This window comes from Citrus sinensis, chromosome 7 (genome assembly GCF_022201045.2).
Source record: "Citrus sinensis cultivar Valencia sweet orange chromosome 7, DVS_A1.0, whole genome shotgun sequence".
Lineage (NCBI taxonomy): Eukaryota > Viridiplantae > Streptophyta > Magnoliopsida > Sapindales > Rutaceae > Citrus > Citrus sinensis.
The window spans coordinates 15,816,815-15,833,599 of record NC_068562.1 but is presented as its reverse complement, the minus strand read 5'-3'; the positions used below and the strand labels follow the sequence as shown (position 1 = coordinate 15,833,599).

The following is a 16,785-nucleotide window of genomic DNA, read 5'->3' as shown; positions in this document are numbered from 1 at the left end:
TATATGCTTCATATTATTATATTGATCTCATCTCATCCTTGATGTGTTGACAATTTTTCCTAAGCAACATTCTCGTGGGAGAAACTTATGCGGGACAAACACACCAACTCAACATATTGAGATGATGCGCCAGTCCAATAATAACTTATCATATGATAGGTTTAATGGTTTTTTTGGTGGGATTCATAATTTTTTATTTTAAATTTTGAAAAACTCTAATGATATGTCATTATTGAATAGGCGCAACACCTCAGCATATTGTGCCATTGTCGCACATAATTTTTTTCCCCTCAATTCTCTCTAGCTAGTTTATTAGGTTCTGGTTATAATCTTTTAACCAAAAGTGTCACATTTTGCCACTCGCCCTAATATATTCATCAAAAAATCTGAAGTGTTCCTGGTATATACTTCCTCATTTGATGGATAATTGTCACTCATTTATTTACTAATCAATTGAGAGGTACTCACGGATTGAATCTAACAATAGAATGTAACCAACCAAGAGGCAAGAACACTCAAGATTATCCCATGCTTTATAAGTAAAACAGTGTGATTAGAACAATTCTAATTACGCTCGAGAAGTAGATTTTATTTTCACTTTTTTAAATGAAAAACTAACTATAAGTCCTCCCCCCCCCCTTTCAAATGAGGTCAATGGATTAACTATTTTTAAAAAATATTCTTCCGAGTTTCCTCCAATTATTTTTTAGTTCCTGATTTTTTACTTGTAGTCAACAAATGACTTAAGCATCAAATAATTTTTTTTTTCTCCTCTTTCTTACATTAACCAGTAAGATACATGCCCAAATTCGTTACATAATGCAATTATTACACATCTTATTTTAATAATCTAAGTTAAATTGATAAGCTATCCGAGATGGAGCATCATCCTATTTAGATCATTTTATTTATTTCAGTCAAAAGTTAAATTGCTATAAACTATTCATAAATACAATTAATTATTTTTAACTTATATGACTCAAAAAAATGCATTTGCAAAGTGAGATACAAAATTTATATCATAATTGATATGACACTAATAAAAATTACCTCTTGGATGAGATATGATAGACTTAATAATAATTAATTGATTATCATGTGAACTTATAAGATAATGTTACATCATCTACGAAATTAGCTGGGATTCAAACTTTGTATTCCAACTTTCATATTATTTATAACATTTTAAAGAGTGTTTTTCATTTTCTAAATTAATATTCTGCATAAAACATGTTTGGTAGGTGTGTTTTTAAAAAGTATATTTCAAAATAATTATGATTCTTTCTTGACTTGAGATTGAAATACTAACTAGGCAATCCAAGAGGGAGGGTGAATTGGGATTTTAAAAATTATCCTAAGCAAACCACACACAAATCCAATCTAATGCCTTAATTAATTCAAAAACAATAAATTCAATGAAAGCACAATAATAAATGAGTAATGGAAGAGAAAGCAAATTCAAGGATTTTTACGTGGTTCGGCGATCCCCGCCTACGTCCACGCCTCCAAGCACACCGGGCTTGAGGATTTCACTATCCAAGCCTTTCCAAGGCTTCAAACGTTTACAATTGAGTTCAAGGTGTCAATGAACCTTTACAATAAGAGATTATCTCTCCAATCTCTTCACTCCAAGTGTTTCTCACACTTGTACTCTCACAATTTGATGAGAAATGAAAAATACAACAATGAATCTCTCTTTAAGAGTGGATATACAAATTGAAGAACAAAGATGATTTAATGAATGATGATTCATGAAATTGAAGCTCAATATATGTTGTGTGCACTTGTTCTTGCTTGCTTTTTATTACCAAAAATGAATTGGTTTTGAGTTTATATAGTTTGAGCTAAAAAACTAGCCGTTATGCACATTTTGGTCGTAACCGGCTTGCCGTTTATGAAATCTGGTAAGCCGCTTTTATGTTACCGTTAAGGTAAAATTTTGAATTTCAAAATACCTGGCTTGCCGCTTGCAAAATCCGGTAAGCCGTTTATGCATCGGATGCTTACTGCCCATATCTGGTTTTCCGGTTTTTATATCCGGTAAGCTGCTTGATACAGTAATCTGTACAGTGCACTATTTTTTAAAATTATAGTTTGACCCCAAAATTTTATACAATTATATTACGGCCCAAAACGTTATGAAACTTTGCAAATAGGTCCAATTTCAGAATTTCTAAATATTGCTTTGTTAATCAAAAAACTTTCTGAAATTATGATATAGCCAAAAATACTATGACACTTTTTAAATAAGTCCTCTACCAAAATTTCAAGCAATACTTGTTTATTTCAAAGTTTTCAAAATTCTTTCAATTAAACCATAAACTTTGAAAAACAACCAATTTCATAAAATCATTTTTCCATTAAATATGAAACATTTATAATGTGAAAATAATGATTTAATTAAAAAGAATAAAAACAATCAATTTCATAAAATCATTTTTCCATTAAATATAAAACCTTTATAATGTAAAAATAATGATTTATTTAAAAAGAATATTAAATAATTTGGGCTTAAAAGATTAATCATTATTAATCTTGTTTGTTATCATCAAAATCAATATTATGGAAACATATATGTTAACAGAGATATCCTAACCTTTTAAATATTTTATGTCAATGTCTATTAAGGGCGTATATGGTTATGTTTTAACTACTCTAATATTTTTATTTATTAACCATTAGTAGTCCATGTGCATTTTGAGTAGAATAGATAAAACAAGTGTTGAGTGCTATTATTCATTATTTTATTTAAGTTGGCAAAATTTGACATGACCCATATGTGCGACACGAATAAATGAGTTTGGATTGTCAAATTTGACACAATTATTAAATGGTTAAGGTCTAAGTCAATACAGTTTTTCTGTGTCATGTTAAGATTTAAGTTTGTAACTCGTTTACCCAGTTAATGATATGATCTTTCTGAGACAACCCACTAAAATATGATCTTTCTAAGATCTTAAAAAAAATTATATGAATACATTTGTAATTAAGCTAGCAAAATAAAAAAACTAAACTTAATCTAATTACTGCTAATGAATAAAACCTAAATTGCCATTAGTAAAACTCAAATATTAGATATAATTCTCTCTATTTTTGCGAAAGATGAACATATAAATGGTATTTTATTTTGTAAAACTCTAGATATATTTTTTCTTTTTTAATATCTAATGAAATAGAGCATGAAACCGTAAGCTCCCAAGCAGTGGGAGAAGCCCGGGGCTCTGACCATGTGCTTGTTGAAGAATGAGCCGGTGACTCATAGGCAGTGGCTTGGTTAAGGGAACCCACCAGAGCCGTAGCGAAAGCGAGTCTTCATAGGGGCAATTGTCACTGCTTATGGACTCCAATGGTGTAAATGTGTAATAACTTGGTAGACATGTATTAGTTTGGTAATCGAGATGCCTCAGTTGGGATTGGCCAATTCTGATCTCGTCTCGATCATGAATCGAAAGGAAAAATGTTCTTGAGTCCCATCCCTAACAATATAAATTGGGGAAAAAAATATACTTGATTCTCGACTTGATTGAAATCTTAAATACCGATTGGGATCCCAAATGTTCTGAATGACGTGACTTTGCTGTCATACGCTACAGGTTTTGTCGTTAACTATAAGTCATACGCATATGACTGACAAGTCAAATCTCTTTACTTTATCAAATCGACTTATCATACTCATATAATTACCATGTCAAATCTCTGTGGTTTATCAAACCAATGTGTCATACACTTTTGGAAACTCATAATTAAGCTTTACTTTACAACACAGCCAGGACATTCAGGATTTCAATCAAGATTTTTAAACATTTTGAATCCTATCCAAATAGTAAACTTGGGCAAAATTGGGTGCCAAAACCTAACTCAAATAAAATTAGAACAATAAATTTATATAGAATATGCTATTGTTTTCGGACGAGATCCTGAATCCTAATTAGAATTTTTGTCAAGGGGATATGGAACATTTTGATATAAGTGTTGTCAAATACATAGATATTAAACGAGTTATCAAGTTGTATTTTATCCGGTGGCATGATTACCTAATTGTTAAATAAATTGTATTGGGCCACTCGTTTATTTCCTTATTGGGTTAGAGTATTAATATTTTGAAAAGATTATTGAAGAGGATCTATTTAAGACATGACACGAAAACTGACAACACAGGATTATCATCCATTTTGCCAACTCTAGTTTAGTTGGAGGGAATTAAGCAAAAATGGTGATCGGTAGGTATGTCATAAGTGTAGTTAACTTATACTCCCCTTAGGTTTTGAAAAATCTCAAATGAATCGAGTTAAATGTAAAACTTTACAGCCACCTGACTTGACTAAAAACATCGCCAATTTTTGTCGGCTAAACATGTCAATAAATGTTTTTATTTGGCAATTGGCATTTGAATATTTGATAATTATGAAAGTAGCTACACTTTAAACAACAATATTTGATGCAATATAATAAAAATTTACTAGGATTATATTCCCTTTTCTACATTGTATAATTTTTATCAAACATTTTTTTGGTGTAATGGAGGGTATATTATTTTCATATATTTGGAATTCAATTCTTAATGAAATTTTGAAAACAACTTTCATATGTTTCACCTTGATTACCAAATACATGGAGGGTTTTTTTTTTTAGTATGTAATTATAAATCATCAGGTAGTCCTGCTCCTAGTTTTTTTTTTTTGCCCCCTAACCTTACATAAAGCTCGGTGTTACAATCTTTAAAAGAGAATTAGGATGATATACCATATTATTTTAATTTTTATTTCGTAGATTAATATTGAAATTCATAGCCTTTCTAAGAAAATTGATAAAATAACTACCGACTTTATTTGTTTATTTATTTTGAAAATAATCTTATTTTACATGACAATTTTTTTTTGAATATCAAACACATAAAAAAGTACAATACACAAGCGTACTGATAAGTACAATGACATAGTTATTAACGGATAAGCCGGGCCAGTTGTCCCATTTAGTCCAAAAATAGCAGAAGATTTTTTCTTTTTAGTTTTTTTAAGTTATAAATTCTCCTTATTTGACTAATTAGATACATTAAATTTAGGTTCAAAATGTATTAAAAAAATTAATTTTAAAAATCACACAAATATTTGCACACACTCTTAATTTTAAAACAAGAAATTTTATCATTTCAATATATATAATTTCGATATTTTGTATATTTTCTTCCTTATTTGTATTTTATGTCGATCAAAATTTTTGCCCCCACTTACTTTATTTTTTGGCTATGCCACTGAATACAACACAATATACATGTCTAATGGGATTGAAACCCGACCCATTGCTTGTTGAAATTTGCCTCGAATTATTAAATAGGTGAAAATCTGTAACTAAGAAAATAATAAATAAATAGACTCTCACACCCATGAAATTTCTCTTGAAGAATAATGCAATTATATGTTTGACCAACTCAATCAAAATGATGTTGACATTTTACATAACAATTAGTTAATAAAGTTTATTAAAAAAACTCAACTCTTTTCTTATATTTCAATTTTTAAAAAATGTCACCCATTACATTATTCAGATATAAAAAATAAAGTAAAAAAAATTCAGTTTAACAAACATTTTCAATTGTACTATTTGAAAACCATAATAGAACTATGTGTTTCACTTTTTGTTAAAATCAATATTTATGGAAAAACCGCAATCCATTATTTGTAAAATTGGGTCAAAATTTTAAATATCATAAAAAAAATGTTAACATATCACAGATATTCTTAATATCATTAAAATTTTTTTCTCAAACTTTCCTATTTCTCAACTAATGTACAGCAACTCAGTTTCAGAAAAAGAAAAAAAAAGGAAAAAAAAGGTTGAAAACAATTCTCTATTGATCTTTATTTTAGATTGTTTGTTGAGAAAATTAGTAGATAACTTTTTATTAGTAAAAAGACAAAATCCTTAAATGATTGATAAAATTAAGAAACGTTAATGCCCTCAAAACTGCTTAGAGGCCATTTGTGTATTTTCCAAAATTAAAAAATTTAATGCCCTCAAAACTTGTTAGAGGGTATTTTTGTATTTTTATTTTTACATTTATCATAAATTTGAAAATTTATTTCAATAATAAATAGACGAAATGTGTTTTTTTTTTCAAAAAAAGGAATAAATTAGAAGAAGTAATAGTACTTGCTTCAAGTCCATTCCAATTTGATCTGATCCCGTGATAAGATTGGTGGAACCGTCGCGTCTGAAACCAGCTAGCTAAGCAAGAACCTGCGGTAGTTAGATGTAGAATAGTATAGTAACTTCTAGGTCCCTTATCTTCTTCAAGATCATTAGTTGTGATCTATAATTTGTCATCTTTTATTATTGACCCTTTTTCAGATTCCTGTCGTTTATGAAGACTCAAGTTGCTTGAAAGCTAAGTTTTATCATAAGGATCATATCTTAAATCGAATTCTCTCTCTTAAGAAAACAAGAGATATTATATCAAAATAAAATTTATATTTTAGTATCCATGATCTATGTTCTTATTCTTACATGATCCATTACGTGAGCTTATAAAAAGTACCAAAAAAATCTTTTAGTAACTTTAAAAACTTAGATCTTTGTGTAACGAATCATTATACTAGAGTTGTTTAAGTATTACACGGATTTACTGTGCAAAATATTCATTTTATGTAAATTATGTCTTTAGCCTCTGAAAACACTCAATATCTCTACAAGATAAAACTTCGACATTCAAAAACTATAAGAGTTATACTATTTGTTGAAGAATCAATCCTCACCCAACAAAGGAACTATAATACTCATTATCTTCTTCTATCTCTAAAAGTTTATTTTAGAATGTTTTGTCCTAAAATATTATTTACTTTTTAATAATTTTATTAATAAACATGTAACCAGTAAACATACTTAAGTCCTAGTTAGTTACATCTTCTTTAGTCTAAATCCTTCATAAACCCAATGAATCTTACAATTAGAAATCAATTTTAGAGAATCAATTAAGTTATGTAAGACAACGTCCAATTTATACTCCAAACAGTGAGAAATTAAACCAATATCAGCTCTTAAAACTCAATTCTGAGTTAAATACACAAATTAATTGATTCCCCTACAACAAACTCCGTTACAATTTTGAACTTATTCCCTCAAATTACTGATTTATTGATTGATTCTTAATGTTCTCGACAAAACTCAGTAGTCAGTACTTGTATGGAAGGAAATATAAACTATGCTCCACTTTTGATAATTTACTAAAACTCAAGGGGGATCAATATGCCCAACCAAACGCGTCGCTGTTGTACTCCCACGTCTCCGCCCACCAAAACAGAGTAATTTTAATTTCCCAATAAAAAGTAAAATCATAATAATAATAATAATCAGTAAGATGATGATGATGAGATGACGAATGGACGTTGGAGATAAATGCAGAAACGATTGGATTCGAATGAGTGAAAGCGAGAGAGACAAAAACTGTGTATACAAAAGTTTGCTCTTTTTATCCATCTTAATGGCGGATATTACAAGAACTCTTAAACCCATCTCTACTTTCTTCTTTCTCTTCAATTTTCACTCCGCCCATTTCTTGAGACACTCTTTACTCTCTGATTTGGGTTCTTTTCACTTTGCTTATTCTCTTTAGTAGTCACTATCTTTGTCTGTCTCTTTTCTTATTAGAGTTTTTTTTTTTCAAAAAAAAAAAAAATGGCTGTGGCTATGGGTTCTGCTTCTGTGCATTTAGCTGTTCAGATCTGTTGTAATAATGAATTTAAAGCTAATGCTGCATTTGTTACAGGCTCTCCCCGTTTTGGTAACAAACCACTTTGCTGTCCTGCCAGGAGAAGGTATGTATACATAAATATTTCCTCTTAATTTTGAATTCAGCAACTCTTGTTTTGTTAATGTGATCTGTTAATTATTTGATATATGCTGTCGAATTAGTGTGGTCAAAGTTTTGACTTTACCTATTTAAGAGGATGCTTAGTTGTTATACACATGTTAGCCAGGTGTGCTTAATTGAAAGATTTCTTTTGAATTCAGTGTCGTTGTTGCAGCTATGTAATTGATCCATTAGCAATTTACTAGGCATCGTACGTAAGTTTTAATTTTCTGCTGGGATATGCTTGTTAGAATGTACTTAATCTGGATATGCTGTTTCAAATTGGCTTCAAAGTAGTAACTAATATTTGATTCCTGTGTTTGATAGTGCAGCATATCTTCGACAAGTACTTAACTGTGATAAAGGCTGTAATCTTTGCTTATTTTCCTGTTTTCGTGCTAAAAATGTTTGTATAGACTAACCATGTTTCTCTCGTAGTCACATAATTATGTCAATATTTGTTTTATTTTTGGATGTTTATTTCCTCTTGTACTTTTTTCAGATTCTCATCTTCAGCAACTAGATTAATTCCTCGAGCCTCCTCAGCTACAGCTGTGGAGGTATGGATTGATTTTTCTCTATTGATTAGTGTTTGTACAATTTAAGCAGTTAATGTTTCCGTTCTCTTTTTGGTTGTTGGACGTGGTTATGGAATTGTAAACAGGATGGAAGTAATGGTGACACTGATACAATTCCGACTCCCAAAGTCATAATAGACCTAGATTCTGACCCGGATGCAACCGTAGTGGAGATAACCTTTGGCGATCGCCTTGGAGCTCTTCTTGATACTGTATGAGGCCGGTTACTTGCTGATTTCATTTTTGTCTATCCTTTGCATTTGCGCTATATATAGTGAATCTTTGATCTTCCAGATTAAGTTCTGGTTCTGCATTGTCAATATTTATTGTTTTGCAAAGATGTGTACCTCTTTGAGAGTTAGTAAATGAACTGCAGATGAACGCACTTAAGAACCTTGGGCTGAATGTTGTCAAGGCAAATGTTTTTTTGGATTCTTCTGGGAAGCACAACAAGTTTGCCATTACCAAAGCGTATGTTTTGTGATGCATATGCATTTTGCTTTTCATGCCCTTGCAGTACAGAGCTGATTTATATTATCTGCTTGCAGTTTCATTTACTAATATCCTTTAATTGTTGTCAACATCTTCTGGTCTATATTTGATGAGCATAGTAAATACCTTCTTTAGATGCTCCATACACAATTATGATCAGTCTGTTGCTAATAGACGTTTATAACTAATGTTGAAATCGTTAAAATTTTAGACATACTAGAACTAAAATCAATGATCCAAAGAGCCATCGGTGTTTTTTGGAGAAGTTCTTGCAATAGATTCCCACTGTGGTTTTGATTAATTTGGTCATGATGCTTGTGCGCAGTGATACTGGTAGGAAAGTTGATGATCCTGAGGTGCTTGAGGCAATTCGTTTGACAGTTATAAACAATCTACTTCAGTATCACCCGGTAATCATTTTTTTGTCTCTCTTGAGATATCACTTGGTGGAGCACCAGTAGGTATTATCTTATTGAAAAGCTTATTCCATTTGTGTTGGTGTTGGAATCAGGAATCAAGTTCCCAGTTGGCAATGGGTGTTGCCTTTGGCGTTGATCCTCCAAAACAGCAGGTCTTTGCTTTGTGGTCCTATTTTGATTTTTTCAGATTATTGATATTTTTGGCTCTTCTCACTAGTGGATCATTTGAATGGGAAACTAAGGTGTTTTTAGGGCTCTCTTAGGCCAAATGTCACTTCACTTTTATCCTCATTTTTTTAAGACATTATATTCAATTTGCCTGCCATTGAAATTAAAACCATGCTGTCATGAATGTTAAAAACTATGTATATGAATTATTGTGGGAAGGATAACGTCCTGCGTCAGTCTTGTCTCAAATCTTGTTGTGCTGTAATTTGTCAGGTTGATGTGGACATAGCAACCCACATAAGTGTCTTTGATGATGGGCCCGACCGAAGGTAATGCATAATTCGTCCTCTTATCTAGATGATGGGGCTTTTGCCATCCACTAAACTTTGGTCCTACACAATAAGTGCTTATACTCCAGCCCAAATAGCAATTTCCTGCCCATAACCGAAGCAGTCGGATAATTTGGCTCTTACTATTTTTGTTTACTTTACCTTTTGTTTTATTGAAGTTTGCTTTTGGTGGAGACGGCTGATCGACCTGGATTATTGGTGGATCTTGTAAAGATTATCACTGACATCAATGTCAATGTTGAATCGGGAGAGTTTGATACTGAGGTAATCTTTTATAACGAACTATCCACATCTTTAATTATATATATATATATATATTGACAAAGGAGTGGCCTTCCCTTATAAATATATTTTGTTCTAATTTTTGTTTTCGCACCCAGGGGTTGTTGGCTAAGGCAAAGTTTCATGTCAGCTACAAGGGTAAAGCCATTATCAAGCCTCTCCAACAGGTAAAAACAACAGGCCTACATATAGGACATTGGAAATTGCTTTATAGATTGTTTGCTCTAAAGAATAAAGAGACTTACCATTTCTACTCAAAATCGGTATTCTAGTTGCAAAACTGTTCTTGTATAAAAGATTTGAATTTAAACTTTGAAGTGGGCGGTAAGAACCTGAACGCACTAATGATCACACGGTGCCCCTGAAGGCTTGCACGATCGTTGATGTACTGATTGGACTTTGCTTGATCAAATTTGCAGGTTCTTGCTAACAGTTTGCGATATTTCTTGAGGCGACCAACAACTGAGGAGGCAAGTTTTTGAGCTGTTGTTGAAGACTCCACCAACCAAATTCAGGATTACACACACTTGATGAATTTTTTTTATTTCTCTACCCAGTAAACATTCACAAGGGGAATTACAATATGCTGTCTCCCTAATCTCCTTACATAAAATAAATAAAACATGAGATATATATAAACGGACAACATTTTAATGACATATCATATGGCAAACACTAATAAAATAGAAACCTTGCTAATTTTATCATCCTCATCAATACATGGTCCTTTTTAAATAATTTTCAAGTTTAGGGATATGATATAGCTGTGTTGTATTTACTCATATTAACCCTAAGCCAAAAGTCTGCAATGGGTTGATGAGCATACAACCTTTTTCTATTCATGGATTAAAGTAATAATAATAATAATATTATTATTATTATTATTATTATTAGTTTCTTTAATTTCATTCTGTTTTCATGCTTTGAAAATTAGCGTCATGACATTGATTCAGCAACTTTCTCAAAACAAAAACATAAAGGAGATTTTTACCATGTGGCTTTGGTGCATTGGTCATCAAAATCGGCACAATTAATTATAAAGAATATACGATGTTTGCACGTGCAATTATTAACGACTCATCTCATATCAACTTAAGTGCAAAATTATTTTAAAATCTCTTTGTATATATGTTACAATGTCATTAATTTTTTTTGTCAATGGTCATAGTTTATTTAATTAGCTACCATTTTTAAGTTTCTTATGACAGATAACGGGTGAGGTAAATCGAGTACTTAATTTTTTTATATTTATGCCATCAATGGTGGATTCAAGAAAATAATTTATCGATGACTATATTATATGACGACACGATGCGAAAACTTAAATTTTATAGGTTTAATAAAAATTAAATTAAATAATAGTAAACCACCTATATGGGTTATCTCATAACCTTTTATATTTTAATTAAAGTGTGATTTTTGTAATTCTCAAAATTAAAATTTTATAAATTTTAAATTTATAAGACTATTTTTATAAATTTAACTTACCTATTTTAATATATTCAACGGAATTAATTAATAACTCAAATATTTTTTAATTATTCTCTCCGTCCCACTAATCATGAGGTGAATCCCCCTCTGTATCTCATTTTATATCGTGTAATCTCGTTATGACTAAACAGTACCTCCCCTAGATTCAACTACTTATCGAGGGAAAGTTTTTAAAAGCTGAGTCCACAAGCCATGTCCCATAACTTAGATGACTAAAAAACAAAAACAAAACAAAAGGGAACAAAAGAAGGCCATGCTCTGCAATGAGTGCTCCCCAATGATCAAGAAAGAGTGTTATAATTTAATATTTATCCAAACAGAAAATGACGTACACAGGAACAACAAATGATCTCCCTAGAGATGAGAGAAATGGATAACAATATTCTCTTGTGACTTGACAGTTTTATTTTGTAGCCCTCTTATTATTATTATTATTATTATTATTATTATTATTATTTTGTGTTATAGCCTACTTAAATTTGTTGTTTCTCTTTTATTGATGACATTTGTCGAATCAAAATCCTGATTTCGCCACTGTCCACGCAATAATAAAAAGAGATTACTTTCATTCATTTGAGTGTTTGAATATTTTAGTCTTTGTTTTTGCATTATTAATTTGTTAAGTCTTTTTGAAACATATAGGCCAATAATGAGGAAATCCTTTCAAAAGAAAGCAAGTTCTAATGATATGATGAGAGAAACAGCATTGAAATCCAATGCGGAAGAAGGAAATGTGATAAGGAGGCAGCAGATGAATAATAATGTGGGAGAAAATGAAGGGAATTGTGGCTGGGTTCCTCATGAAAGAACTGGGATTTATTACCCAAAAGGCCATGAAAAAAGTTATTGAAGATGTTCCTCCTAGCGCTGGAACAGATTTTGAAGTTAATTGGTTTTCAGAAACTCATGGATAATTTATGGATTTTTTTTTTCAATTTACTATACATGCTTAAAGCCAAAAAGCTTTCTATTTTCTCAAAGCAAAATCCGATTGGGAAAAAAAATTAAAATAAATAACAATAATGGAAAATGAAATCATTTAGATTCAGGCATTCAGCTCAATGTTAAACATTTCAAAATTTAAGTTTCAACAAATATGACAATAATTTATTAGATGGTAGTTAAATAATTTTACAAGTTATGAAATCTATCGTCTAATAAATGAATAACGTGTGACATTAAGACTTAAGAAGTTAAGACTAAAAAATTGGTATCTTAACATTATTCTTACTTTTATATCATTTTATTATTTAGGCCTATTGTTTATTATCGTCTTATTCTTCAAGCTAAATGTACAAATGGATTAGGTGGGCCTCGCATGGGCTTAATTTTGTTATGGCTCATGAGTGGTCCTATCGGTACCCCCAAAAAATCCTTATCAAACCCTTCTTTTATAGTCATGCATTTGTCCCTATTTAAGTTTACAATGATAAACAGAAGAAATTAAATTTTATTCAAATAACTAGTCTCCATAATTACACTCATGTGAAACCAAAACTCGACTTAACAATTTATTATTTATTTTGACTATATTTAGTTGACATTTCTTGTTTATCAAAGCACAATATATTTCGTTAAATTTTGATAAAAATTTTAATTATTTTGTTATTATTATTTAAGATGAAACCTTAAAATATCAATAACCAATGTTGGAAGTTGTTATAAGAAATTCTAATGAAAATATTATGGGTGTTGCGGAAATGCGGGTTGAGCAATTACTAATACTACAACTTCTGGAGAAATATAAATGTGGTGATAAACAAATAGAAAGAAAATAGGATACAATAATTTACGTGGTTTGGCGTAATGCCTATGTGCATGGGCAAAAACTGGAAGATAATTTTACTAACAAATAAAAATTTACAAAAGTAGAAAAAACTCACAAAACACATAACCCCAATACACACAAATGGTCATCAAAATCTGCACAATTAATTATAAAGAATATACGATGTTTGCACATGCAATTATTAACGACTCATCTTATATCAATTAAGGGCAAAATGATTTTAAAATCTTTTTGTATATCTGTTACAATTTCATTAATTTTTTGTCAATGGTCATAGTTTATTTAATTGACTACCATTTTTAAGTTTCTTATGGCAGTTAACGAAAATATTATGTCATATTTGCGTGAGGTAAATCGAGCACTTAATTTTTTTATATTTATGTTATCAGTGGTGGATTCATAAAAATGATTTATCGATGGCTAAATTATATAACAACACAATGCGAAAACTCAAATTTTATAGCTTGATGAGTTTATATAAATCATTTTTATAGATTTAATAGAAACTAAATTAAATAATAATAAACCACCTATATGGGTTATCTCATAACCTTTTATATTTTAATTAAAGTGTGGTTTTTGTAATTCTCAAAGTTAAAATTTTATAAATTTTGAATTTATAAGACTATTTTTATAAATTTAACTTGCCTATTTTAATATATTCAACAGAATTAATTAATAACTCAAATATATATTTTTTTAATTATTCTCTCTGTCCCACTAATCATGAGGTGAATCCGCCTCTATATCTCATTTTATATCGTGTAATCTCGTTATGACTAAACAGTACCTCCCCTAGATTCAACTACTTATCGAGGGAAAGTTTTTAAAAGCTGAGTCCACAAGCCATGTCGCATAACTTAGATGACTAAAAAACAAAAGGAAACAAAAGAAGGCCATGCTCTGCAATGAGTGCTCCCCAATGATCAAGAAAGAGTATTATAATTTAATATTTATCCAAACAGAAAATGACGTACACGGGAACAATAAATGATCTCCCTAGAGATGAGAGAAATGGATAACAATATTCTCTTATTTAACTTCACTATATAAAGAGATCTCTATCTAAATCATAATTCAATTCATTCCACCCACATTGTTTGGAAAGAGAGAAAGTGAGAGAAAAAAGAAGAAAAAGATGACAGGATCATTTGCTAGAGGAGCTCCCACCTTTAACTCCATGTTTTTCAAGTAATGCTTTCATTATCTATCTACTTTGCTATTTCATCATTTCATTTTGACAATCGCACTTCATTATTGCATGGTATGTTTGTAAATAAATCTTTTCAGTTTATCTAAATTAATTTTGTTATGAAACAGTTCGTTCGAAATAGGCCTAATAGTTTCAAACTATGTAATTACTAATTATGAGTGGTTGGTTAAGTACATAGAATTAAATGTTTTATTAACTGAATCAATATGTCTCCACATGGGCCTCAGGTTAAAAAAAATTATCAAGAAATATGAAAGTCTTCAATTAAATTTGTCTCTGTGTCTGATAATTTTATTTTGTAGCCCCCATATGTTTATATTTTTGTGTTATAACCTACTTAAATTTGTTGTTTCTCTATTATTGATGACATCTGTCGAACCAAAATCCTGATTTCGCCAGTGTCCACACAACAATAAAAAGAGATTACTTTCATTCATTTGAGTGTTTGAATATTCTAGTCTTTGTTTTTGCATTATTAATTTGTTAAGTCTTTTTGAGACATATAGGCCAATAATGAGGAAATCCTTTCAAAAGAAAGCAAGTTCTCATGATATGATGAGAGAAACATCATTGAAATCCAATGCAGAAGAAGGAAATGTGATGAGGAGGCAGCAGATGAATAATAATGTGGGAGAAAATGAAGGGAATTGTGGCTGGGTTCCTCATGAAAGAACTGGGATTTATTACCCAAAAGGCCATGAAAAAGTTATTGAAGATGTTCCTCCTAGCGCTGGAAGAGATTTTGAAGTTAATTGGTTTTCAGAAACTCATGGATAATTTTTTTTTTTCAATTTACTATACATGCTTAAAGCCAAAAGGCTTTCTATTGTCTCAAAGAAAAATCCGATTGTGAAAAAAAAATTAAAATAAAATAACAATAATAAAAAATAAAATCGTTTAGATTCAGCTCAATGCTAAGCATTCTAAAATTTAAGTTTCAATTTAAATTTCAATAGATATGGCAATCATTTATTGGATGGTGGTTAAATAATTTTACAAGTTATGAAATTTATCGTCTAATAAATGAATGACATGTAACATTAAGACTTAAGAAGTTAAGACTAAAAAATTGGTATCTTAACCTTATTCTTACTTTCATATCATCTTATTATTTAGGCCTATTGTTTATTATTGTCTTATTCTTGAGGCTAAATGTAAAAATGGATTGGGAAATTTATGAAAATAACTATAAAATTTTTGTTATTTTCACAATTAACCCTCTCAACTTTTTTCTATCAACATTAGCCAAACACATGCTTTTCTCCCCAAATTACCCTTCTTTACAAACGAAAAGAAGCTTGGTGCGACAGGCCCAAGTCTTGGTGCGACAGGTGCAAGCTTTGGTGCGACAGGCAAGCTTCGTGCGACAGGTTGCCTTCTTCTACCTCAGTATTTGTTTGTTTTCGCCAGTCCTTTCGTCTTTGTTCGTCTCTTCTTATTCGTATGTAATATCTTCTTCTACCTCAGATCGAATCTCATCCGACAACCCAAACAACAAAACAAAATCAGCTTTTTAATTCTCCAAAATCCAATTTCGGAATTCAAATTCCCCGGGATTTTCCATCAAAAGCCACGTTGCGAAATGCTAGGCGGGTTGTATGGAGACCTACCTCCACCCTTCGATGAGGACAAACCCACCAACACGACCACCACTGTTTGGTCAATTTTCGCGCCACCACAAACCATCCTCAAGCCCCAATCCAAACCCAAAACCACCCAAAATTCTCTCCCGACTAGACCCCATTCCTCACTTGCAATCGCACCTTCCCCCGACGACGTGGTAGTGCTGCCGCAACCGGCATTGGTCGACGTCACTTCGACCGTAATCGAGGAGCACGACCCCGCTAGACCGAACGATTACGAGGATTATAGGAGAGAGAAGAAGAAGAAAGAGGTGGATGCTGAAATTAGTAGAGAACTGGAGAGAAGAAGGCAAGAGGAAGAGGAAAGGGAGATGAGAGAGATGGGTAATTTGGTCTCAACGGTTCTTTTATGGCTAATGTTGATAGAAATTTGTTTGAGGGGTTAAGATGGAAAAAACTAAATTTTTTATGGTTATTGGTGTAAATTTCCCAAATGGATTAGGTGGGCCTCGCATGGGCTTAATTTTGTCATGGCTCATGAGTGGTCCTATTGGTACCTCCAAAAAATACTTAT

At 31.1% G+C, this 16,785-nt stretch overlaps 2 protein-coding genes across 2 annotated transcripts; both read left to right on the top strand.

The window, feature by feature from the left end:
* The first annotated feature begins 7,389 nt into the window (after positions 1 to 7,389).
* Positions 7,390 to 10,792, top strand: LOC102622950 (ACT domain-containing protein DS12, chloroplastic). Its single transcript, XM_052431493.1, has 10 exons — positions 7,390 to 7,811; positions 8,349 to 8,406; positions 8,511 to 8,636; positions 8,801 to 8,895; positions 9,242 to 9,326; positions 9,428 to 9,487; positions 9,777 to 9,832; positions 10,012 to 10,117; positions 10,234 to 10,302; positions 10,555 to 10,792. Exons 1-10 carry the CDS (start codon positions 7,672 to 7,674, stop codon positions 10,615 to 10,617), a joined length of 858 nt encoding a protein of 285 aa, XP_052287453.1. The 5' UTR covers positions 7,390 to 7,671; the 3' UTR covers positions 10,618 to 10,792.
* A 3,653-nt stretch (positions 10,793 to 14,445) lies between these two features.
* On the top strand, positions 14,446 to 15,540 carry LOC107174603 (uncharacterized). Its single transcript, XM_015525640.3, has 2 exons — positions 14,446 to 14,606; positions 15,135 to 15,540. The coding sequence occupies exons 1-2, from the start codon at positions 14,554 to 14,556 to the stop codon at positions 15,403 to 15,405; spliced, it is 324 nt and encodes a 107-aa protein (XP_015381126.2). The 5' UTR covers positions 14,446 to 14,553; the 3' UTR covers positions 15,406 to 15,540.
* Positions 15,541 to 16,785: the final 1,245 nt, after the last annotated feature.

Excerpts from the sequence above, each read along its gene's own strand:
- LOC107174603 (XM_015525640.3), top strand. The coding sequence starts at position 14,554 with ATGACAGGATCATTTGCTAGAGGAGCTCCCACCTTTAACTCCATGTTT. Across the intron at positions 14,607-15,134 it reads TTTAACTCCATGTTTTTCAA|GCCAATAATGAGGAAATCCT; the intron begins GTAATGCTTTCA and ends TGAGACATATAG.
- LOC102622950 (XM_052431493.1), top strand. The coding sequence starts at position 7,672 with ATGGCTGTGGCTATGGGTTCTGCTTCTGTGCATTTAGCTGTTCAGATC. Across the intron at positions 9,833-10,011 it reads GATGATGGGCCCGACCGAAG|TTTGCTTTTGGTGGAGACGG; the intron begins GTAATGCATAAT and ends GTTTTATTGAAG. Across the intron at positions 10,118-10,233 it reads CGGGAGAGTTTGATACTGAG|GGGTTGTTGGCTAAGGCAAA; the intron begins GTAATCTTTTAT and ends TTTCGCACCCAG.